This window comes from Myxocyprinus asiaticus, chromosome 42, assembly GCF_019703515.2.
Source record: "Myxocyprinus asiaticus isolate MX2 ecotype Aquarium Trade chromosome 42, UBuf_Myxa_2, whole genome shotgun sequence".
Classification (NCBI taxonomy): Eukaryota; Metazoa; Chordata; class Actinopteri; order Cypriniformes; family Catostomidae; genus Myxocyprinus; species Myxocyprinus asiaticus.
In genome coordinates this window covers 9,503,691-9,529,888 of record NC_059385.1, presented here as the reverse complement: position 1 = coordinate 9,529,888, position 26,198 = coordinate 9,503,691, and the positions used below count along the sequence as shown (strand labels likewise).

The 26,198-nt window shown below is 36.3% G+C and overlaps 2 protein-coding genes across 2 annotated transcripts; both read left to right on the top strand.

Annotated features, from left to right (window-relative positions):
• Positions 1–5,125: 5,125 nt before the first annotated feature.
• On the top strand, positions 5,126–6,094 carry LOC127432415 (olfactory receptor 10G4-like). Its single transcript, XM_051683463.1, has one exon. It carries the CDS (start codon positions 5,126–5,128, stop codon positions 6,092–6,094), a length of 969 nt encoding a protein of 322 aa, XP_051539423.1.
• Positions 6,095–17,096: 11,002 nt separating this feature from the next.
• On the top strand, positions 17,097–18,038 carry LOC127432274 (olfactory receptor 10G4-like). Its single transcript, XM_051683179.1, has one exon. It carries the CDS (start codon positions 17,097–17,099, stop codon positions 18,036–18,038), a length of 942 nt encoding a protein of 313 aa, XP_051539139.1.
• Positions 18,039–26,198: the final 8,160 nt, after the last annotated feature.

Here is a 26,198-nt window from a genome sequence, read left to right as displayed (position 1 = left end):
CAAAGAAGTCACCAAAAATAATCAAACTTTTGACCATTTTGAATCATATGTTTGAAACCAACACACAAAACCACTGCTAATTTTGTAAACAAACGAGCTCCTGATATATAAAAGCCACTGTGGCTGGTAGGCAAAAAAGTTTAGTTTATATCCTGTTTGTAAATGAACCATTATGTAATTGGATATTTTACTTAAAACCTTGAAGTTACTTTCCCATGTGACAACGAGCCTCTGTCTCCCCTATATCATATGTAATAGTGTTATCCAAAAACAGTTTTATAACCGCTAAATATGCAGTTGTAAAAATAACAGGTTAATGGATTATGCAGTGATTAAGTCAAGACCACCTAAACCGAGACCAAGTCAAGACCAGAGTGTTTCGAGACCGAGACAAGACCAAGACTTTGAGGGGTTGAGACCAAGTCGAGACCAAGACCAAGGCAGGGCGAGACACCAAGACCAGACCAGTGCGAGTCCCACACTGTATGACACACTTATGATAAAATGTGGAACATGCAAACCATAGGCACTCATCAAATTGATCTGAAAGGTCCACATTCCCATAAAAACACCCACAGAAAACAAATGAAGATTATTTTTCATTCACCTCTTTTATTGCCATATATGTATGTGTGTGTGTGTGGGGGGGGGGGGGGGGGGGCAGGTTTAAATGGTTTACGAGGACTTTTTTTAGGTTACAAACTGGTAATTACAAGGGTATTATGCTATAAATGTGGTTTATGAGGACATTTCTAGTGTCCCCATAATTCAAATCGCTTAAAAAACATACTAAACAATGTTTTATTGAAAATGTAAAAATGCAGAAAGTTTTTTGTGAGGGTTAGGTTTAGGGGTAGGGTTAGGGGATAGAATCTATAGTTTGTTCAGCATAAAAATCATTATGTCTATGGATAGTCCTCATAATGATAGCTGCACCAACATGTGTGTGAGTGTGTGTGTGTGTGTGTGTGTGTGTGTGTGAGTGTGTGTGTGTGTGTGTGTGTGTGTGTGTGTGTGTGTGTGTATGTGTGTGTGTGTGTATCAGTGTACCATGAGAAATGTCTTGATAAAATAATCAAAAGACATTGCAGAGAAAAATTGTATGTGTGTGAATTTTCCTTTGTTTTCTATGAGCAAACAAATACACACAAACACTAAGGAGCTGAAATCAACTTAACCATCTTTATTCAACACTCCTTTTCCAAGTTTTACCATCCACCTAAAACAATAAATGTTTTGTGCAAGCATCCCATCAGGTTTTCTGGATGACTCTTCCCCTAGAAACCATCATTAAGTACAGAATATATAAAACAATTATTCATTACTTAAGTCTTCACTTTTCTCTTTTCTTAAACATTATAGGAACTTTCCGAGTTGAATGGAATGCAGCAAGAGGCAGATTGCTAACGTTAGCTAGCTAGCTTTGCTAGCATCACTTACACTTAGCTCATCTTTCTTTATGCTTCCTTTCTAAGTGCCGATAAAAGTTTGACGTGGTCCCAGCCATCTCAGTAAGCATTGCATTGCAGAATTTACATACTGCTGTGTGTTTTCTTTTGGATGCTTTTTTGCAGATGAACTCTTTGTGGTTTAGGTCAGTGTTTCCAAACCTTTTTTCTGCCACGGCACACTTTTTACGAAAAAAAACAAAAAAAAACATGGCACACCACTATCCCACATAACCATTGTCAATAGTTTTCCTTTTCAAGAACTTGTCCATGTTTTCTGTCTGTCTTAGTAGCGTGAACTCATAATGTTTGAAATTCGGCTATGCAAATAACGCAAGTAACATAGGTAAGCTGTATAATGAGGTCACAGATGCCAAGACCGCTAATTGGATAATGAAAAACCAACAAATTTGTGTCTTTTCCAATTTGTAGATTTGTTCTTGCAAATTAATTCTTGCAACGGCACAGCAAATACATTTTTTATTTATTTATTTATTATATTTTCCGAAAATAAAGTCGTACCAGGTCAAAATCGCGTTGTTGATAGAGAGAAAAAAAAAACAGAAGTCGTACTGACAGAGGTTGGATCCGGCAAGCACTAGGACCCAGGAGCAGCCATTCACTGGTTCAGATGTCAAATGCCCTCGGTGAAGATAACAGTACCTCAGAATCTACACACCGTTTCACGATGTTTTGGACTTGTTTAAAACAGGAGAGTTTGAGGGGTCTGTGTAGCTCAGTGAGTAAAGATGCTGACTACCACACCTGGAGTCGCAAGTTCAAATCCAGGGTGTGCTGAGTAACTCCAGCTAGGTCTCCTAAGCAACCAAATTGGCCTGGTTGCTAGGGAGGGTAGAGTCACATGGGGTAACCTCCTTGGGGTCGCTATTGTGTGTGGTTCTTGCTCTTGGTGGGGTGTGTGGTGAGTTGTGCATGGATGCCACAGAGAATAGCGTGAAGCCTCCACATGTGCTACATCTCTGTGGTAACACGCTCAACAAGCCACATGTTAAGATGCGTGGATTGATGGTCTCAGACGCAGAGGCAACTGAGATTTGTCCTCCGCCACCCAGATTGAGGCGAGTCACTACGCCACCACGAGGACTTAGAGAGCACTGGGAATTGGGCATTCCAAATTGGGGAGAAAAGAGGAAACAAAAACAAAAAAAACAGGAGAATTTGCTTTTAGTAATCGTATGTAACAGTTTCTCATATTCTTTTTATGTTTCATGAGAGAAACGCAACAAGTAAGCCATGTCTTTTCATAACATCTGTAACTCTATGCTGTGCACAAATAAACAGCTTTTAGTCTTGGAGTAAAACAATATGCTTGTTGTATTAATTCATTCGGTTCACTGAATGAATGTTTTTACTACAAGTGTGATGATGAAGTGTAACGTTGTTGGCTGCTGACAATGACAAAGACGACGTGAAGATGAAAAACCCAAGTGCAGTTTATTTCCAAAGTGAGAACCAATAACCCTGACTACAAAACATGAACATGAACATGGACTAGACTTGACTATGGCTTGACTATGGCTTGACTATGGCGTACCAAACACATACCATCACATTCAATACTTGACAACTAGACAATGAAAACATGAGGGCTTAAATACAAGACATGGGAGAACATAAACCAATGAACAAACAGAACTCATAACAAGCTAATTAAACAATAAACCAATGAAAACATGACACATGAACATGGAGGGAACACAGAAATCACATGACAAGGGAAACAGGAACACATGACATGAAACAGGAACTAGAATTTCTAAATAAAAGACATGAATCAACAAAATACACCTGACATGAAGCATCATTTTGTGGGCATGTGAGGAGTTGCATTTGACAGCGGACTAGAGTTTGTTAGAACAATAATGTTATGATGGAAAAAAATATTGAATCTGGTTACATAAAATACTTTGTAATGGAAAATATACTGAATTGGCAACTTTAAAACTCTTCTACCGCCTATTCCGTCACAAAAATACCGGGAAAAAATGGTATTTATTTATTTGAAGGAATTTGATAATTTTCCATGGCACACCTGAAAACCTTTCACGGGCACAGTGGTTGGGATACACTGGTTTAGGTAGCCAAACTGTATTACAGAAAATTTGGCTGACATCTCTCAGACAGCCATAGTTTCTTCTCCTGTCTCCCGCATTAACTTTCTTGGAGTGCGTGTGAAGAGGGGCGGGGAGGGGTGACAGCCATTAACAGTAACACAAATTTCATATTAGAAATTAGTCAAGTTATTGCTTGCATTTGAAGCAGGAAGTTTTACATCCAATCACAGTAATTGTAGCGAGGACGCTGAGGCAGGTGTGTTAAGATCCATGTGCAGTTTTAATAAAAGAATAAATAGTAAAACAAAGTAGCAAAATAAGGAAAAACAAAAAGGCAGACAATAGTAAACAAAAAGGCAGGCAAGGGTTCGGTACACAGGCAGACAGTCCAGAAAGGCAAACTAAGTAAATCCGATAGGCAGACGGGTAAACAAAAAGGCAGGCAAGGGTTCGGTACACAGGCGAACAGTCCAGAAAGGCAACCTAAGTAAATTCGATAGGCAGAGGTGTAATCCAATAAACAGGCAATACATCCACAAAACTCACAAGCAGGCTGGGGAATACGAGGAACAGGCAGGAGTCAGAACACAGAGAAAACAGGATAGGTAAATAATGCTCAGAAATGTTTACAAGGCAAACAAGACTTCACACTGAATGCCAGAAAACAGGGAACTTAAATAACCAGAGTTAATGTGAACCAGATTTGAGAGTAATCAGTCTGAGCGGAGGATTATGGGAAATGTAGTTTGCGAGATGTTAATACTCAGGGAATGGTGACCTCTGGCAGCGTACAGGAGAGGTAGCAGGTGCCGCAGGTGTAACAGTAATGATGTTAACAAATAAATCAGACAGTGCACAGGAAATTTTGTGATATTCCCCAGTTGTGGTCTTGACCAGTCTTGAAATAAAATCCCGAGTCCTCTTTGTCTGAGACCGAGACAAGACCAAGTAAAAATGTGGTTGATTCCGAGACTAGACCGAGACCTTCAAAAAGTGGTCTCAAGACCAAGAACGATCTCGAGTACTACAGCACTGGGATTATGAAATCACAGATAAATTACTTGTTTGTGTTTTTACCAGCTATAATTAGAAAGAAATTCTGTTGTTTGAATCCTAAGTTTACTTAATCATGGCTGCTAGGAAACCATGTGCTATCTGTCACACAATAAAAATATAAAAGGCAGAACATCACCCACCGAACAAATACAGTTCTGCTAAACTCGATCAGAGTAACATCTCAGATGGTGAATTATGTGCAGTTTGAATCTATTCTTATTGGAATTCAAACATTTTTAAGAATCAAAGGAGGCATTGCTGAAGAAATAACAAGAAATAGTTTTACCTAATATTTAGATTTTCTTTATTAAGAATGAATGAAACTCTTTTTGTATTTTTGTTAAAACTATTCTTTAACTTGTACAGTTGTCATCACCTTGCCGTTACAGACGCTGCCTGCATCTTTCTCCCATTTTCATTCATAGGAGCTTTTTTTCTGTGCATATATGAATGCATCGAGGCTCTAATGGACTTCATCTTTTCAATTGTACAAACTGTATTTTAAAATATTTGTGTCTGTATGTTAAAAAAGTTTGTGTGCTGAAAATGACAAATGATAATTACACTGTGAAAAATGTAGACAGCTTTTTAATTACTGGATTTGATCATCTGCAGAACCAAAAATTCCTCGGATTCCTTATCTTAATAACCTACATGCTCATATTTCTTGGGAACAGCATCAATCTCTGCATTATATTGACAGACAGACATTTACACAAACCAATGTATATATTAATTTGTAACTTAGCTGTCGTCGACATAATGTTCTCCTCTACCTGCAGCACAACCATGATCTCAGTGCTGTTGGCTGAGATTAAAACAGTTTCATACTACTCTTGTATTTCAAGGATGTACTTCTATCATCTTGGTGATTTCACAGAGTGCATGGCTTTGACCTTAATGGCATTAGACCGACTTATTGCGATTAGACTTCCGTTAAGGTATCATACCATTGTAACAAATTCACGAACAGTTCTGCTTATTTTGCTGACCTGGCTTGCTGGTTTCATTGTATTAGGGGTTGTAACATCTGTGGCAAATGGTCTTCCATACTGCCAGCCTGTCATCAGATATGTGTTTTGTGAGTATGCTGCATTAATCAGAGCTGCTTGTGTCAATCCTGAGCAATATTTTTTCTTACCTGTAATGTTAAGCCTGTGGCCAATGTGTGTACAGTTTCCATTTATTATATGCTCTTATGCTGTTCTGGCATATAGTGTGACCAAACTGTCCAACAATTCAAGCAGAAAGCAAATGATCAACACATGCGTGAGTCACCTAATTGTTCTGCTCAGTTTTTATGCTCCAAAGCTTGTTTCTGCATTATTAACTCGAATAGGAGTTGTGCTAAATTTAACAGAGCGAAATGCAATATTAATTGCTTCCTCTCTGGTTCCTCCCTTAATAAACCCCACTGTTTATTCCATCAGGACTAAAGAGATCAGGAAACGATTAGCAGATGCATTTCTTTTAAAAAAAGTTGTACCAGTTCATTTTAAGACAAGCTTATCATAATTTTCTCTTATGGCTGATTGTGATGATATTGCTTTTGTATGTTGTGATAATGTGATTTGTTGTTCTCTTGGTCATTTTAGAGAATAGGCAAAAGCATAGATGTGTTGTACATGTTGTTTGTTAAAAATGAAGAAAAAAGTAATCTATTTTTAAAATAACAGTATTAGAAAAAAATAATAATTAATGTACAACAAAAGCCTTTCTGTGCATTGACACAAATGCTTGTTAAACCTTTGATACAAAAAAATATTAAATTACAAAGAAAAATAAATCTTAATGTTTCTTTTTACTCTAAAAGTAGAATATAATCATTACCAATCTTTTTCTGTTTGTGGTTGTAATGTAATGTAAGCCATTAGAAGTTTGTTGGTAAGCAAAGAATTTGCCTTTTTTAAACCGTTTACCTTTAACAATTGTTATGGACTTACACAATTTCATAAAGTACTTTGAATCATTACTGACAAGGCTGCATGTGCATATAGACAAACTTCCTATTACCACATCCACAACCCACCCACCATACCACAAAAACATATAGGGTAGAACTTACAAAAATGATTCTAATTTATGATCTTTTTAACTAGGTGTTTGATACCAACATACAAACCCATTTCAAGAGAAAACAAACATTTGTGTAATGGGACTTTTATTTCAAAACATTATATTTACTGAGATTTAATCCTTTGCTACCCTTTATCATATAACTGTTATAATACTGTAATCCAAACACTGATTTATAACTGCTAAATAAATTTGCTCTTATTTAAATCATAGTTTAATGCATTATGACATAATTGTTGTAGAAATTACTGCTTGACTGTGTTTTTCACAATGAATGAACTACATTTGAAAATGCATTCTAATGTTTGAATGCTATGTTTAGTTAATGACGGCTTCTAGGAAACCATGAGATATCTGTCACACAATAAAAATATAAAAAGGTATCAAACACACATTCACACATTATGTTTAACTGGATGTGAGAACATCTCAGATGGTACATTATATGCAGTTCAATGAGTATTAAACATCATTAACTCAAATTGTAATCAAATATTTTAAAGACTGAATGAGGAATTGTTGAAAAGGACAAGAAATAGTTTTACATTATATAGATAGATAGATAGATAGATAGATAGATAGATAGATAGATAGATTGTTTAATAAGAATGAATGAAACTCTTTTTGTAATTCTATTAAAACTTTTCTTTAAATTGAACAGTTTTCATCACATTACTGTTACAGATGCTGCCAGATATCTTTCTGCCACTTTCCTTAAGAGCTTCAAATTAAATGATTCGAATGATTTCAAATCTTGTCAGATTTTTTTTAATAAGCTGATTTTTTGGACATTATCAGTGTATTGGTGTGAATGAAAATGTAGCATAACATACCGTAATTTAATGTACACTGAACAAAATGGAAAGCAGCTCTACTTAAAATACTTAAAATCAACTTAATACATTTATGTTTGAAATGAGAACATAATCATATTGTGTAAAGTCCAAGTAAAATTCAACACAGTCATTAAACAGTGATATGATTACATTGGTATGCGATGATTAAATGGATTCAGACTTCTAATGGATAGTGTTCACTCAACATAATTTTTACTGCTTGCTCAATTTACTTAATTAATATGAGTTAATCCAACACATTTCTTAGCATTTTGTCTTAATTTCATTGTGTACAATCCATCTATGTTTACTTAATCCAGTTGTGTTAGAAAAATTTTAATAATATTTGTTGCATCAAAGTATTGTTGAAACCGGGCATGGAATTTACATTACCCAGCATGCTTTGCATTGGACTGGATTGGGAGAGTAAATTTTGAAATTAAGTGTTATTTTAATGTATATCTACATAAAATGAAACAAGTAGGAGACTTATTAGTGTTTAAAGTTCTGTTATGTTGGTATTTAGAGAAGTTTCTCTTTTGGTGGATTTTTTGGAGGTTACCATTGTGGAGAAGAGTGGAGCTAATGGTTAGATTGAGGATGGCTGATTTACCATGCTAAAAATAAAAATGTGTTTTGATTTTGCCATAAAGCAAAGTCTGAGGAATCATCACTAAAAAGGCTGAGTTAGGGTCAGTGTAAACTCTCAGTAGCACCATCTTTGTTAAAGAAGTCAAAAAGACATACATAATATGTTAAAATTGAGTTATTTGGACAAATCAAATTTAAGTGAGTTTAACTCAGTTTCTCTGGGTTTATTCAACACAAAATATTTGAGTAAAGCCTACATTTACTTTTTATATTAAGGAAACTCAACAATTGAATTACATAAAACCAAGGGGCAGTGGTAGCTCAGCGGTAAAGGCTCTTGGTTACTGACCAGAAAGTCAGGTGTTCAAGTCCCAGCACCACCAAGATGCCACTTGAGCAAGGCCCTTGACTCTACCTGCTCCAGGAGTGCTGTATCATGGCTGACCCTGCACTCTGACCCCAACTTAACTGGGATATGCAAAAAAAAAAAGAAATGTCACTGTGTATATGCAAAAAATATATGTATAATGTGTGACAAAAATAAAGGCTTCTTCTTAACCAACAAAAAAAAATGTCAGTGTCCTTGTACTGTATGTTTAGGGTTTGCTTTCAACTCAAGCAAAACATGCTTGAATCATCTAAATGTATTGTTCATTTATTATGCACCTAAGGTGGTCTCTGAAAGGAGTTGTGTTAAATTTAATAGAATGAAATGCAATAATGATTGTTGCCTACTGTACCTGGTTCCTCCCCTAATAAACACCACCACTGTTTATTCCATCAGGTCTAAAGAGATCAAGACATGATTAGATGTATTTTTATCCAAAAAAAAAAAAGATTTGTATTAATTCATTAAAAGGCAGCTTCATCACATTTATCACAATAAACGTGTTACTTGGAATTGCTGATTGTGATTAAATGACTTTGCTGTGATAGTCTTTTTGTTGTACTCTTGCTCAATTTAGAGACTAGCCCAACGCTTTTGATATGGTGATATGCCATATGCTATACATACAACAGTATTGGCAGAAATTAATCATATAATTAAGCAAAAAAATATATGTATATACTGTATATATATTGTTGATGTTTATCAACATATAATGAAGTCTGCTGCTCCTCAGTCCCATCAGAGACATCAATTACTGATTCGATGAAGCCTATTAAAACATTTGTGAACTGGGATCTATACCCTGTGCAGAAGCTGCAACATTATTTACAGTATGTCTTCACTTCAGGGAACATTATTAACTCAGCTATTAATGGATCATTAAGAGGACCCTTGTGTATATTAATAAGGTGAAAGCATTGTGGTCTATTTTTTTCAAAGACTCAAAGTTAAATCTTTTTGATGAGACAACCATAAATTTACAAATAAATTTCAGTAAGCAAAAGCTACTGTTTTTTAGCATTTTTAATTTATAAATTTAATGACCTCAATGTATTGACTGTTACATTCTTGAAATTTTGACGATTTCTGATGGTTAATTGTCATGCTTAATGTACAGTTTTGAGGTGCAGTATTTTGGACAAATTAGATTTCACTGTTTGCGGGGCTACACCAACGCTGCAGGAATTGAAACCAATCAAAGAAATCGACACAATGTCCTGTTGCTCATCGCTTGTAGTGGTTATTGCTTCTTAGGACTAACACCTGTTTCCCCTTCACATTGAACAATAGGAAAGAAAAGAGAAAAACCTTAATAACCATAATTAACCAATAACACTAGCCATACCGGGCAGTGATACATTGTCCAAAAATTCTCAACCACATCATAGAGGGGCAAAGAAATAGACAGACAAAATAATGTAATGCCAATAGCCAATTTGGTAGTGAGAGATTAAATACATTACCCTTCATAGTGCAAAGAGTTAAAGAACTAAATGGTCATGAGACCAACAGTTATTATACAATGACACAAGCCAGCAGGGTAGTGAACACTGAAAAATCAACCCTTCTTCACAGTGACGATCTGGGAAGAGAGGAAAGAGACATCCAAGATATAAAATCTGGCAAAGGTGTCAGGGGAAGCCCATCCTGAAGCCAGACATACGTCCTCTAAGGACATGTCCTTTGCCCACACCCAGTAAGAGGCCATGATCCTGGTGATGAGCCTTAACACCCATGAAACACTGCATGCCTTGCGAATCGCAAGTGAGCATAATGGCTTTAACAGCCAGTGAGAAAGTCTTTGCTTGGAGATGGTAAAACGCTTTCAACGGCATCTAAGCAGATAAAGAGTCGTGTAAAGAGTAGGGGTGTAACCCCGGTGTCAGGCAAATTATCATGTCATCACAATCATGGCCTCCTAATAATCCCCATCCATTAATTGGCTCTATAACTCTACTCTCTCCTCTCCACCAATAGCTGGTGTGTGGTGAGCGTACTGGCGCACTATGGCTGCCGACGCATCATCCAGGTGGATTCTGCACACTGGTGGTGGTTGAGGAGAGTCCCCTGTTCACTGTGTAAAACACTTTGAGTGTAGTGTCAGAAAAGTGCTATATAAATGTAATGTTAATTCATTCATTCATAAAGAGCTTATCTGTTAGAATTTACTGATCAAGTCAATTTACATTTGTAGCGCCCTCACAAGGCAGACCATGTGCAGACTCTGTACCTTCCTCAAATGAAGGAGGAGAGAAAGCTTTTTAGGTAACAATATGAGCCCTGAAGGGAGCAGCCAAATCCTTGAGCACATACTGTAACCTTCCCTAAGCTTGGGAACAGCTTTTGGCAAGCATGAGTCAAAATTCTAAGCAAGAGTTAGTTACCCAAGGCCTGAAGGTCCCCAATACGTTTGACTGAAGCCAAAGCGAGTTACAGCACATACTCTTGAGAGAGTATTAAAGCTTTGAATGGTCTAGCTCCGCAGTACTTAAGTGACCTTCTACCACGCTATATTCCATCACATTCATTACATTTGCAAAATTCTGGCCTGTTAATAGTTCCTAGAATATCAAAATCCACAAATGGAGGTAGATCCTTTTCATATTTGACTCCTAAACTATGGAATAGTCTCCCTAACACTGTTCAGGATGCAGACACACTCACTCAGTTTAAGTCTAGACTAAAGACTCATCAACAGTGCATCCGGAAAGTATTCACAGCGCTTCACTTTTTCCACATTTTGTTATGTTACAGCCTTATTCCAAAATGGATTAAATTCATTATTTTCCTCAATTCTACAAACAATACCCCATAATGACAACGTGAAAGAAGTTTTTTTGAAATCTTTGCAAATTTGTTAAAAAGAAAAAGAAAAAAAAGAAGAAGAAAAAAAATCACATGTACATAAGTGTTCACAGCCTTTGCTCAATACTTTAAGCATCTTTGGCACCAATTACAGCCTCAAGTCTTTTTGAGTATGATGCTACAAGCTTGGCACACCTATTTTTGGGCAGTTTCTCCCATTCTTCTTTGCAGGACCTCTCAAGCTCCATCAGGTTGGATGGGGAGCGTCGGTGCACAGCCATTTTCAGATCTCTCCAGAGATGTTCAATCGGGTTCAAGTCTGGGCTCTGGCTGGGCCACTCAAGGACATTCACAGAGTTGTCCCATAGCCACTCCTTTGTTATCTTGGCTGTGTGCTTAGGGTCGTTGTCCTGTTGGAAGATGAAACTTCACCCCAGTCTGAGGTCCAGAGCACTCTGGAGCAGGTTTTCATCAAGGATGTCTCTTTACATTGCTGCATTCACCTTGCCCTCGATCCTGACTAGTCTCCCAGTTCCTGCCACTGAAAAACATCCCCACAGCATGATGCTGCCACCACCATTCTTCACTGTAGGGATGGTATTGGCCAGGTGATGAGCGGTGCCTGGTTTCCTCCAGACATGACGCTTGCCATTCAGGCCAAAGAGTTCAATCTTTGTTTCATCAGACCAGAGAATTTTGTTTCTCATGGTCTGAGAGTCCTTCAGGTGCCTTTTGGCAAACTCCAGGCGGGCTGTCATGTGCCTTTTACTGAGGAGTGGCTTCCGTCTGGCCACTCTACCATACAGGACTGATTGGTGGAGTGCTGCAGAGATGGTTGTTCTTCTGGAAGGTTCTCCTCTCTCCACAGAGAAACGCTGGAGTTCTGTCAGAGTGACCATCAGGTTCTTGGTCACCTCCCTGACTAAGGCCCTTCTCCCCCGATCGCTCAGTTTGGCTGGGTGGCCAGCTCTAGGAAGAGTCCTGGTGGTTCCAAACTTCTTCCATTTACGGATGATGGAGGCCACTGTGCTCATTGGGACCTTCAATGCTGCAGACATTTTTCTGTACCCTTCCCCAGATCTGTGCCTCAATACAATCCTGTCTCGGAGGTCTACAGACAATTCCTTGGACTTCATGGCTTGGTTTGTGCTCTGACATGCACTGTTAACTGTGGGACCTTATATAGACAGGTGTGTGCCTTTCCAAATCATGTCCAATCAACTGAATTTACCACAGGTGGACTCCAATCAAGTTGTAGAAACATCTCAAGGATGATCAGTGGAAACAGGATGCACCTGAGCTCAAGTTTGAGTGTCATGGCAAAGACTGTGAATACTTATGTACATGTGACTTTTTTCGTTTTTATTTTTAATAAATTTGCAAAGATTTCAAACAAACTTCTTTCACATTGTCATTATGGGGTATTGTTTGTAGAATTTTGAGGAAAATAATTAATTTAATCAATTTTGGAATAAGGCTGTAACATAACAAAATGTGGATGCACTGTATTTAGCCAGGCATACACCAAATTTATCCATCAACTCACAATTAGGCAGCTTTAGTTAGGTCTGCCGGAACCAGAAACATTTATCATGATCTATAACTCTGCAAAAATTTGAATGGCATCTACACTAATATTATTCTATATGTTTCCTTTCATATTTCATATCCCGAGGTTACCAGAGCTGGACAAATCCAGCTCAGTTCCTGCTTAGTGTCAGACTCCACTGCTATGTGTCTCTGAGTGATGATGACTAAATGCAGCCGGTGCCAGCCAGACATCACTTCAGTCTATTACGGTGGACTTCAGGGGATACACTGATGCCAACTCCAACCATAAGACATGGGATACTTCATATGCCACTGCCTGAACCTTGGACTTAGGATAGACCTCACCGAAATGACCTGCCGGTTGAACTGCGATGCACCTCACTGATCACTGCTTGCATAACCTTGGTCTAATGATGTACTACACTCTTAAAATGGAATACATAGACTATCAATTAATTGCCAACAAAAGCCTTCATCAGCCAACTATCAAGAACAATGCATCTATGTGAACTTATGTAGTTAATCCAGGAAGAACTTCAAAGACATTAATCATTAATCTTACAGTTCATACAAAATCTTTGTATAAACACTGGCCCTTAACACTTACTTAGTTTACTAATTTTAAACCATGACTTGCACTGCACATAAATAACTAATATTGGCATTATATTCATGCTGTTTAGCCAGAGGGGAACTGGTCCCCATAGTGAGCCTGGTTTCTCCCAAGTTTATTTTTTTCCATTAACCAAAATTTTTTTTGTTTTTTGTTCCTTGCCACAGTCACCTTTGGCTTGCTAACTGGGGTTCTAAATACAATTATTATTTAATAATTTATTTTTATTCACAATTTACAATCATATTTAATCAAACTACACAATGATGACTCTAAGACTTTAAAGATATTACAGTTTCATTTTCTATTAATGCATGATTTTCTGTAAAGCTGCTTTGAAACAATGTGTATTGTGAAAAGCGCTATAGAAATAAAAATGACGAGTGTGTGTGTGTGTGTGTGTGTGTGTGTGTGTGTGTGTGTGTGAGAGAGAGAGAGAGAGAGAGAGAGAGAGAGAGAGAGAGATTGAGCCTGTGATTACCTGCGTCTGTCACAACTCTCAAACAGTTATGAACAATAATGTTGAAGCTGTTAGTTAAACTCTATTTCTCAGCTGTAGTGTGGTAGTAATCTGCTCCAAGCGATCATGGAACGATGCATGGATCGGACGTGCTATCGAAATTGTCACTCATGTTAAAGTGTTTTGTTGTCGATTAGAAAACAAAGAGGATGCCATTTTAATTTTTCTATATTTTTTGAGGAATTCTTATTTTGACAGGGACACAAAAAGCATACTCTCATGTTGAAAGTTTATGTCTCCTCCCAACTCTGAAATTAGGGTATCAGGAAGGCGTCCTCAGTGTGTGTGATTACTCTGTCTCAACTGTGAAAGGCAGTAGCCTAATGCTGAAGCTGTTATTTTACCTCTATTTCTCAGCTATATTGTAGTATAGTAGTAGTCCGAGCGATCATGGAGTGAGAGACAATGCTGGATGACTTAAAGAAACTTGTGCACTGACTGAAAGCTCTTAACAACAGCTCAACTTGCTCATAACACAAAGATTTTACAAAGGTTTTTTGTCGCCACCTGCTGGCTCAAATCTTTAATGTCACAGGTATAAATGGAAATTCCATCATTTAGCTGCTCTTAAACATCTGCACCGTTCTTACACTTTAGTATGGAACACAAGCGGAGTGATACAAACATTAAAGCATCCCAGTGCTGATGGTCTGATCTATCAGCACTTTTTGAACATCACTCGTTCAATCAGATTCCAGGACCAGAACTAACTGTTGTACAATACAATATATACTGACAAGCAAAAAAGTTAAATTTAGTAGAATGAAATGACATAGAAGCTCTTGACAGACAGTATGAATGAAATTCATGAAATGGTAACAGTCCTCCCATATGAGTATGATTTTTTTTCTTTTCTTTTTCATTTTTAAAGAGTATATTAATTATAATTCTTCAGTCATTTCCAAACAGAGACATTAATGAAACAATCTATTATTCAATTATATACATCAGTATATTAGAACCATGGCAACATTGTGCCCTTGAGCAAGAACTGTCACACAAAGGAGGTTTAAGAGGCTTACTAAACAAATAAAATATTTATAAAGTACATTTTATAAAAGAGTAGCTCAAAGTGCTCTTGACAAATGAAAAGAAAAACAATGTCAACATACCAGGTAAAAACTCATGAAAAGTTTTGTATTAACAAGGTGGAGAACCACCATAAAACATACAATTTTACCAAGAACCACCAAACAACATACATGTGTGTCATGTTAAAACTACAAGCTGGCAAATCAATAAACAATAAGTAAGAGCTGATGGATTTGGGTCTATTTCTAAATGCCTGACTAGGTTTGTGGAAACACTATGATCTTACATAGTTTCTGCCTATCAAGCTATTATCCCCAGTTGACCACTTTGACAGTTGTTTGTCTGCAAAGTGTCAACATACCTTTAATTTGTTCTCTGGAGATACCAGACAGACCCTAAAGATTGCACTGATGGGAAAACCTGAGAGAATTCCAGTAATTAGCCTAAGTCACAACATCCATAAATGTTGTAGGCTACTGACACAAAGAAACCCTCAAACAAGTAATCAAATCATTTTTGTGATGTCTCTGACCTCTAACCTTTATTAGAAATGATGAAGATCAATAAAGGTCAAAGAGTAATTAAGATTGACAGAAAGAAACAAAATATTCAGCATTTGGAGTTTTACATTATGTGATTTGACACCACTTCTGAACTGCATTTTATCAACAGTCCTTCTTGAACAATGGTCTGAGTTATAGTTCAGTTCAGTAGTACTTAAAGCTTGTAAATGCATGTTGTTGAAAATAACATCAATACCTCTAACATCTCTAACAATTTGTTTATTTTTTATTAAGGAATAACCTTTATAAGTGATGGACAGGGATGACAAATTTTCTAATTTTTCCACTTATAGCTGGAAAAGGCCCTGTGCAACATTAAAGGGACAGGACACAACAAATTAACATTCCATCATTATTTCCTCTCCCTCATGTAATTCAGAGCATGATTTTTTCTTTCTTTTTCAGTGAATCATAAAATGAGATAATTAGCACAATGTACTAGCTATGATTTTCCATACAATGAAAGTGGGTTGTACTTCATACTCTCAAGGCCAAAAAAGGTAAAAAAAAAAAACATTTTTTCAAAAAAAATTTTTTAAGAATCATAAAAGTCCATGCAACTTACATACATTGCATGTGATAGCTTTGTATACTCTCTAACCGAAATGTATTTTTAGGTGATCATAACCTTCACCTTCCCTGCGCTATGTGCGGACAATACCCTGTATATCATTACACACATACATGCACATACATAACACAGTGGGGTACAAAGTTTTTTCTTTTTTTTTTTTCCCAACGAAAATCTTTTGCAATCAATTAAATTGTTATCCTAACAATATAGCTGTTAATGACCAAAATAAATAAATTAAATTAAATTAGAAAAATGCAAAATATTTGTTAAAATACTAGTGGTGTCAGACATTTGGACCCCACTGTATGTACCGTGTACTTATACACATATTCTATATACACATTGTCATTCTCACACTGCTTATAACTGCTAATAAATATGCTAGTGAAAACATTTTATACCTTTATAGAGAACTTATAGGTTGATGCAATATGATGCACTATGACTAGTGTGTTATCCACTTTGAACTGCCATTGGAAAGACGTTCTATTGTGTTCTAAACAAACTGCAAAGTTTAGTTAATCACAGCTGCTAGGAAACCATGAATGTGTCTGTCACACAATAAAATATAAAAAGGCAGGACATCACACACATCTGCTTAACTGGATGAGAGGAACATCTCGGATGTCATATTATATATAACTCTAATTTACTCTGATTTGAAATTCAGATATTTTAAGGATCTAAAGAAGAATTCTTAAAGAAAATTATAAATAGTTTCACATTTATTCCTAAAAATGAGTGAAACACTTTTTGTTTTTCTGTTAAAACTATTCTCCAATTTTTACAGTTTTTATCATCTTGCTGATACAGATGCTGCCTGCGTCTTTCTGCCATTTTCCTTCCTAGGAACTTTTTGTTTGTTTGAATATGAGTACATTGCAGCTCTAATTGTCTTTGTCTTTTCATCTGTACTCTCTGTATTTTAACACACTTGTGTCTGTGTGTTTGGGGGTTGGCTGAAAATGGCAAATGAAAATTACACTGTAGACAGCTTTGTAATCACTGGATTTGATCACCTGTCAAACCAGAAACTCCTTGGATACCTAATCTTAATAACATACACGCTCATATTGCTTGGGAATGGCATCAATCTGTGCATCATCTTGACGGACAGACATTTACACAGACCAATGTACATTTTAATCTGTAACCTAGCTGTCGTTGACATAATGTTCTCATCTACTTGCAGCACTACCATGATCTCAGTGCTGCTGGCTGAGATTAAAACAGTTTCATACTACTCTTGTATTTCAAGGATGTACTTCTATCATCTTGGTGATATCAAAGTATGCTTGGCTCTGTCTTTGATGGCATTAGACCGGCTTCTTGCAATAAGGCTTCCATTAAGGTATCAAAGCATTGTGACAAATTCACGAACATTTCTGCTGATTTTGCTGACCTGGCTTGTTGGTTTCATTATAATGGGTGTTATGACATCGACAGTAGACAGTCTTCCATACTGTCAGCCCATCATCAGATATGTGTTTTGTGATTATCCTTCTATGGTCAGAGCGGCTTGTGTCAATCCTGAACCCTATTTTTTCTTTCCAGCAATGCTTAACCTGTGGTTGATGTGTGGACAGTTTCCATTTATTCTGTGCACTTATGCTGTCCTGGCATATAGTGTAACCAAACTCTCCAACAACTCAAGCAAAAAGCAAATGATCAATACATGTTTAAGTCACCTCATTGTTTTGTTCAGTTTTTATGCTCCAAAACTGGTCTCTAATTTACTAACTCGTATAGGAGTTGTGCTTAATTTAACAGAGCGAAATGCAATATTAATTGTTGCCTCACTTGTTCCATCCCTAATACACCCCGCTGTCTATTCCATCAGGACTAAAGAGATCAGAAAACGATTGGCAAATGTATTTTTTTTGTTCCAAGTTGTACCAATTCATTAATAAGCTTTTCGTCAGGTTTATCAAAATAGCTATTTTCATGGCTGATTGTGAATATATTGCAACCCAATTTGTATTGATTCTCTTGCTCACTTTAGAAAATGTACAAGAGTGTTGATATGTTGATATGTTCTATTGTCTGTTTTGCTAAATCAAAGGAGCATTCAGTAGTTCTCTAGCTAGCATTAGCATTGCTCTTCTTTGTGTACTTTAAGTACCAATACGACAGTGATGTTAGACGCTGTACTGCCATCTTTCGACATGGATAAGCATGATCATCTCTGCTGCCACCACCAGCTTTGGAATATCATTTGCATCTGGAAAATGTCAGAGTTTGAGGTCATTTCTTAAGTTATTAATTATTACTATAATATAATTGCTTTGCCTAAAAACAAACGTCAGAATTCAAGCGAACAGACATCTACAGTTAAGGACAGATTATTATTGTCCCTCATATCGATAATCTTTGGAGACTGTCTACGTTTTACGTTATTTCTAAAGACAGTTATTACCTTTATTAGAGAACTGCTTAGCATGAAATAAACCTCAATTATCTAGCGATACAGAATGTTATGGTAAAGGAAAGATTAGAATTGTTTTTGATGATCAGATTTAGCATGTCCATGAATACTGTATTTGAAGAACTCATTTTGTTTCCAAACAAACCAATGTCATGGTTTACTCAAAATCCACAACAATCACTGTGCCAAGCTACTAAAGAAATTAAGATGTATGCTGTTTCATAGAGGTGGAGGTAGATGGGGACCCCCTTACTATAGCTGTGATAACAAAGGAAATAAAATGACACGTTGCTTTCCGGTTACGTTTGTAAACACAGCTGAAAACTGTCCATTACTAACATACGTTGACTACGCGCATCATTTAAAAAGAGGGAAGCTTGTTTGAGTTTGCTGTAAATTCCACTGATACTATTTTAGAGAGTGGTCTAAACAATTAATAATGTCTTACCTGTCCAACAAAAAAGAAGCAACATCGGCATCACTACTCATATTTTTCTCCATCATCAAATCTTTCCACCTTGTGTATGCCTTAGTGATGTTTATGCTAGTATTTTGCCTTTGCCAGTCTTTCTGTCTTCTTCCTTCGGACCTTTTTCGCTTCTTTGGCAGTAACGCTACTGAATCTCCTGCTGTCTCCGCTTCCAAAGCACGATAATAAGTATGTTCCATTGTGTTCTTTTCGCTCTTCACGTCACCAAAAAACACTGCGCTAAGCATAGCCAAGCATATCTACATAGGCGACAGTCAATAAGCACAAGGATTTTCTTCTTCAACGTTTAGTGAAACACAGCAGACCATGTCATTTCAGCATGGCAAAACAGTACAGTCTTCATCTCATGTGAGTGTACACTTTTCAGATCACTCTTCACAAAAACACAATTCATTTGTTAATGTGTTAAACTTTTTAAATTAGCCCCAAATTACTGAATGCACCTTTAAGAACAAGTAAGGATGGAAACACATTGGAAGTTCTGCTTATTTTAAAAATGGCAGTATTGGAAGTTATTAATGATGTAACTTACAGCAAAAAGCTTTCCTATATACTAGCATGCTTGTTAAATAACCCCAAAAATGCTTTGAGATACTAATTTCTGTCTGAGTATGTGATGTGTGAATCAATAATAATGTTATTAAACATGAAATAATGAAGCCTGCTTAAACAAACACTGTTTGTTTAGTGGTGCTAGAAATTGCACACTTCAGCTTTAAGAAGGAAAAATGTTCAGAAGCATTCAATAAATTCTTTCTATTCTCTTGACCAGACTGAGAGCTGCTGTCAGAAATAGCATACCGGTAAATGGTAATACTTGTGTAATCCCATGTGAATATGTTAGGTGGTGTTAATAAACAGTACATAAAAAAAAACAACAAATTTGTTCAGTCATTTCCCAACAGAGCTATTAATGGTAAAGTCTATTATTCAATTATGGCATCAGTGTATTAGAACCTTGGCACCATTGTGCCCTTGTGGCTCTAGGGGTTGTGTTCATGTAATAACTATGATATGGCCACATACACACTGCACTTTTGAGTGTTTAATCCAATTTTGAGTTTGGTTGTTTATGGGACCTGAATTTTCCTTAAATCTGTATTGAAACCATAGTGTGTAAACTAGGCCACAATGTCTCCACCTTGTTAATGGAAATGTTTTCATATAAATATTACATCAAATGTTTTATAGGCCTATATAAGGTGGAGTCATTGTGGCCTTACTTTTACCAGGCACAAGTTGGTGTATCAGTCAACAAGATGGTGAATCAATAAACCATAAGAAGTAGCTGATATAGTTTGATCCATTACAATTTTACTATTTACAAAACACTGATAAAACACTTTTCCAGTCTATTATACTACTGAATGAAATGACTAGGTTAGTGGAAACAGAATGGTTTAACATAATTTTCAACTATCTAGCTATAAGTTTTTATTCAATACAGCGGAGGGCTGCTCACTTAGGAGGGCATTAGAGGTGTGATGTCATAGGTTTGCATGTATCCAAGTGCTGTAAGACTGGCACAAAATTGTTTGCATCACAAACAATCAAATTCTTTGGAAAGTCAAAGAACTCTGCAAGAACCAACGTCATAAAACTCTCACACAGAGGAGCACACTCATATCTGCTCTCTCTCTCTCACCTCAGATCACTTTAAGGACACCAAAAACTAAGTTATGACTTCTGCAATGTAAAAGGTTTTCTGATCATACATGTTTGGTATCATTCAAGAGGTCTCAGTGCAACTGGTAAAACGGTCTCTTTCCCTTTCAGCAAAGTCAAATCACAAGTAAGATTTAAGAACTTAGTAAAATACTGTATTCTTTCAGGGGCATGACCCCTCCCAGGTCTCTCCCAGACCAGATGCAGATTAGGTGCATTCTTTGTAAACATCAATCAAACACTCAATCACAAGTTTCAGAGGTCCACCTTCAAACCCCTAAATTGTAAACCAAATCCTGGATAACATCAAACACACACATCTGAAATAACAATAGAATCGTTTTAGTATTTAAGGAGAGATGACAAAGGAATCAGGGTCTCTGTAGCCAGATGATCCACACAGTAAACACTGTGTGTAGTTTTTTCTCTACCAGGTAATTGCCATTTGTTTTTCTTATGTTTGGTAAATGTTTGAATGGAATACAACTTTAATTATATTATTATGCTTGGTTCACTGATAGCTTTGAATTTGATTTAATATTTTAATTGGATTGTTTGAATATATTACTATTGCCTGGTAAATAAATTGTTATTATGATTCATTCTGAAGTACTGTTTTCTAGTATATTTCTTATTAACTACAAATCTATGGTCAGAGTTGGCTTAACTAAGCTACTTCAGAAGTAACCCATTAGTTAAGTATGTAAAAGGCTAAATGGCAAACCGAGAATCTATAATAGAATTTAGCCAAGTAGAATTAAACGGGAATACTAAGGGTAGGACCGAGAATCTGTAAAACAGAACTTAATTGACTGGGGCTAAACGGTGAGTCGAGAATCTGTATGAACTTAGCCAAATAAGACTAAACGGATAAAGCCGAGAACCTATAAGGACTTACTCTAAAACTTACTAATATCTGAAACTGATGAGTTTTGTAGTTAAAGGACCTGTGTCCGGCCAGCACAGGACCCAAATAACATTGAAATAACAAATGCAGTCAAGAAGAGAGAATTTAAAAATAATATGATACAAAACTTAAATTCAGAGCATAGATACATCAACAAGGTTTTTTCATAATTGGAGTTGGATGAAATAAAGAAAAGAATTAATGATAAGATTAATAAAACATGGAACTCAAATCAAATAATCAAAGTATTATTTAATGTCGTGCACAGTAAGACCGAACATGCAGGAGACCTACAACCACGCCATTGGATACCGTCCTTGGACCAGTGGGTGACTTCCCCATTACAGTGCCATGAAAACTTTGACAGTTGTTTGTCTGCAAAGTGTCAGCATATTTGCTACTGTACATGCCCTTAATTTGTTCTCTGGAGATGACAGACAGACCCTAAAGATTGCACTGATGGGAAACAAAACCTGAGAGAATTCTCACCCAGTAATCCACTAAATAAGTGAACACCAATTAGTGTAGATGCTGACACTACGAAAGCCAGAAACACTGCAAAACCCTTGAGGTCTGATGACACAGCCAGAAAAAAGAAAATGTTATTGACATTTAATCCTTGTCAATATGGGGCTATCATATTATATGCCTGGAATCAAGCAATTTTCATAATCTTATTAAAAGTATAGGGACTTTTCAGTTTGCCCAATGTTTACTAAAAACAATGACCTCATGACCATTTAAGTGAACTGCAAAAAAATAAATGGAGACCATGAAGAGCATCTAAATTATAGTTACATTTTCCAATACATTCATAAAATCTAAACCAAAAAAATTTTTTTTAAATAAAAAAGCATGTCCATGTTATTTGTACACTGTAGAAAATGTTTTGTTCAGGTAACACATAGAGCTGGGCGTATTGACACAATTTGTTTAAATTTTTTTTTATCGAGAAATCAGGATTTTGCATAAAAACATTGCAAATGCTATAGTTAGATATGTAAATCCACCAAAGGCTGAATAAGGAAGAGATAAAGAATTCACAGTGCTTGTCTTAATGCTGCTCCCGATCTGATCAGCTGCATGTGTGTGGCGCACTCCAAATGAGTGTGACAGGTTAACAACACGGAGACTGATATAAAAGACTGTGGTAATATTCCCAGTACGATTGTACACAGTGTGATTGTAGCTCAACTTTGTCCATTATGCATGTATACACCGTCTTAAAAGAATGTTTCGGGTTCAATACAAGTTAAGCTCAATCAACAGCATTTGTGGCATAATGCTGAGTACCACAGAAATTTAATTTGACTCATTCCTCCTTTTCTTTCCAAAAAATAACATTATGTTTGCAAACATTATTTTAGTCTGAAAAAAAAATTGCTTACTAACATTTTCCGTGTAAAGTTGTAGCCAGTTTTACAACTTTTTTACCATGATGATGTAATGTCAACAAACCCTAAAACGCCACAGATGCTGTCAATTGAACCTGGAACATTCCTTTAAGACCATAACTGGCCTCGGCGATGAATAGCCTCCTTTCTTTTCTTTTTACCCATAAAAAGCATTAGTTACGTGACAGGTATGGGCGCTTCATATCAAATCATGGATAGGCTATTTATGGGAGAATCAAAAATCTGCCGCTCCTTTTGCCATGATGATTCAGATAGATTGCTAATTATTGCTTTGTTCTGTGACGTGTTTCAAGTGTACTAAAGCCAACATTTGGCAAGCGATCATTTTGACAAACTTTGCTAGTTAAATTGTAATAATAAATTATTTCATATTGCTGCGCTGCTCAGTATGAACCGCTAGAGGGCACGTTTCTATCCACAGGGGTTTATGAATATACACACAAATTGTCTGATATATAATTAGCACTTTCTAGATAAACTTGATAATTTATAGATATTGATTTCTAGATAACTTTCTAGATAGACTTGAGAGGTTTAGATAAAATGAATACCTACACTGGCTAAGAATTATTTTGCAGTTTTCTTATTTATTTAAATTATTTCTGAACATATGGATGTATTAGATTTTAATTTATTTTACATTTAAACTCTTTTGACAACTTCCCCCTGTGGTGCATTGGTGCATTTGTACATTTTTCTTGCAGCCATGCTTTCATGTAATATTCACCTTTTTTTTTGCCAATGTGTGAACGGCTTGTAGCACAACTTAAAAAATGAGCCTTGCTGGACTTCCTAGGTAGCCTATTAAAGCCTGTAGACTGATTTTCATGCGAAGGGAGCTGGTCGCTTTTGCCAGGAAAATCCAAAGGATGTGACGTTTTGCGTGCTCCCAAGAGCCTTGCCTCAGTGCTTCCGCTATTTAACAGTGTCAACAGACAGTCTGCAACACTAGGTAACGTTATCTTAGAGATGGAATCCAGCAAATGGCTGGCTCCAAACACAACAACTGAATCCCATCTGGCGAAGCGAGAACATGATCGTGGTCGAGCGAAAACTAGAGTGACCATCGGCAGGGCATTTGATTCCTGGAGGGACCTTCGTTTGGTTTTAGGGATCAAAACCGACCCTGAATTGGCGTTCTTCTTATTGGACAGGCATGTGAAATATAGTGCCATAAGGATTGATCTGTGTAATTTTAGCTAAACTACAATAACACTTGAAATGAATGCTAGACAATGTTCAAGATAAGCAAAAAGACCCATTCATTAGTGTAACGTAACTTGGTTATACAGAAAATATATACAATCACTATTTTTATAAAACAATAGCGCATCGATATATCAAAATGTCAGTTGTGATGGAATCACATCAATACTGAATTGTGTCAACATATTTATAATGTACAGTATTTTATAAACAGATACTGTCATCATCCACCAAATTTAGTTAACAGCTATTGATAAAGCTGGCTAGCTAGCTAACACCGACATAGGCTATCGTATAAATGCAGTCAATGTGTCATGCAAAGAGAAGTGATTACTTAAAACTACAGTCTCGCATAGTCAGACCTATATCCACACTTTGTTTTAGCCCTGTTCCAGCACTGGAGAGTCAAATATAATATACAGTCTCAAAGTTTGTAGTAAAACAATCATAACTGTGTAAATTATGCAACCTCATCTGTCATTATGATGCCGGTGAATCACGTTCAGTCTCTTTGTTTTGTCCAATGCTCGTGTCCCTATGGAGTGTGTGCGCGCGATCATGAGCAACAGGCTGCAGTTCACTTAACGGCCACAGGTGTCATTAATAACAAGGGTTTCTGAACCTTACATACTGCACCTTTAATGTGCATTCAGTCTGATATTAAAAATATAAATAAAGCATAATTAAAAAAAAAATAAAATAAAACACTGGACATAAGCCTGATGCAGTTGTCCAGTATGTGCAGAGGCTATACAACATGTATAGGCCTATAGCTAAAAACCATAAGCTAGTGTAGGAGCCTTCAAAAGACTGTTTACCAGGTATTGGAGGTCTCCAAGTACACATAGCTTCCACCTGTTTGAATTAGGCTAAGGAACCTAACGTCATAGGTTATTAGTGACATCCAGTCCCTAAAGCTCCCCCTGACCCTGTCATCATCTGGAGAATAGAAATGTGTGTGGCTGGACCAGCAATACACGTTCAACATTTAGAGCACAGAGTCAACATACTAGGTGCACACTAATTTTCTAGATATCTGATGTCTTGTTGTTTATTGATGTGTTGCTGAATTAATTGACATACTTTATCTCTTAGTAACTATACAGTCAGATGTCATAAACTCTTAATCTCAAATGAATTTTATTTTTATTTGTTTTTTGTAATTTAATTTTTCCGGCTTTACTCTTATTTTTTCAACGGAGTCTTGTCTTTAACAGATACTGAGAATTCTAAATAATTCTGAATAAATTGACATATTTATTGTGTTAATATTGTTAATCACTTTTGTGCTATGATCTCTGCAGACATTTGCAAAATGTGGGCTTCCCTGGACTCCATCAAGATTACTATGGCCTTGTCTCTGCTGTTTTTTTCCTAGACCTTTTCTCAAAACTAACTCCACATTCCTTTGCCATTTCTGCAATTACTTTTAACCAACTGAATATTTGGTTGACATTTTTTGGGATGTATGAAGTCGGTTCTAGCAGAGTAACCAAAGGTCTCGTTCATGACATTAACTATGGACAAGTTTGACTACCAGAAATAAGTGTTGTCACGATACCAACATTTCAGTAGCCGGTACCAATAGTAGTAAAATTTCATGATTCTCAATACGAATTTTGATACCACAGAAAAAAATGAATAATATGCTATTGAACCAAATTATTTAGCCTATTTAAAAAATTTAATATCAATGTAAAAAATCAATTAAATCAACTGCATGTTTCCCCTTAAAGTGTTTTTCAATGACAGAAACATTGCTTATAAATTTTGTAAGTATTGCCCAATAAAGCTTTTTGTTTTTTCCCAAACCTTGTGTTTTCCATTTTATTTTTTCTGAAGTTTTTTTTTTTGTTTGTTTAATTCAACTTCAGCATCAAAATGGTGTCTAATCAAATGAATTCATAAAACTTTAATAAAATCAAAATAGAACAATTGCTTTGCATCATACTATTGCTT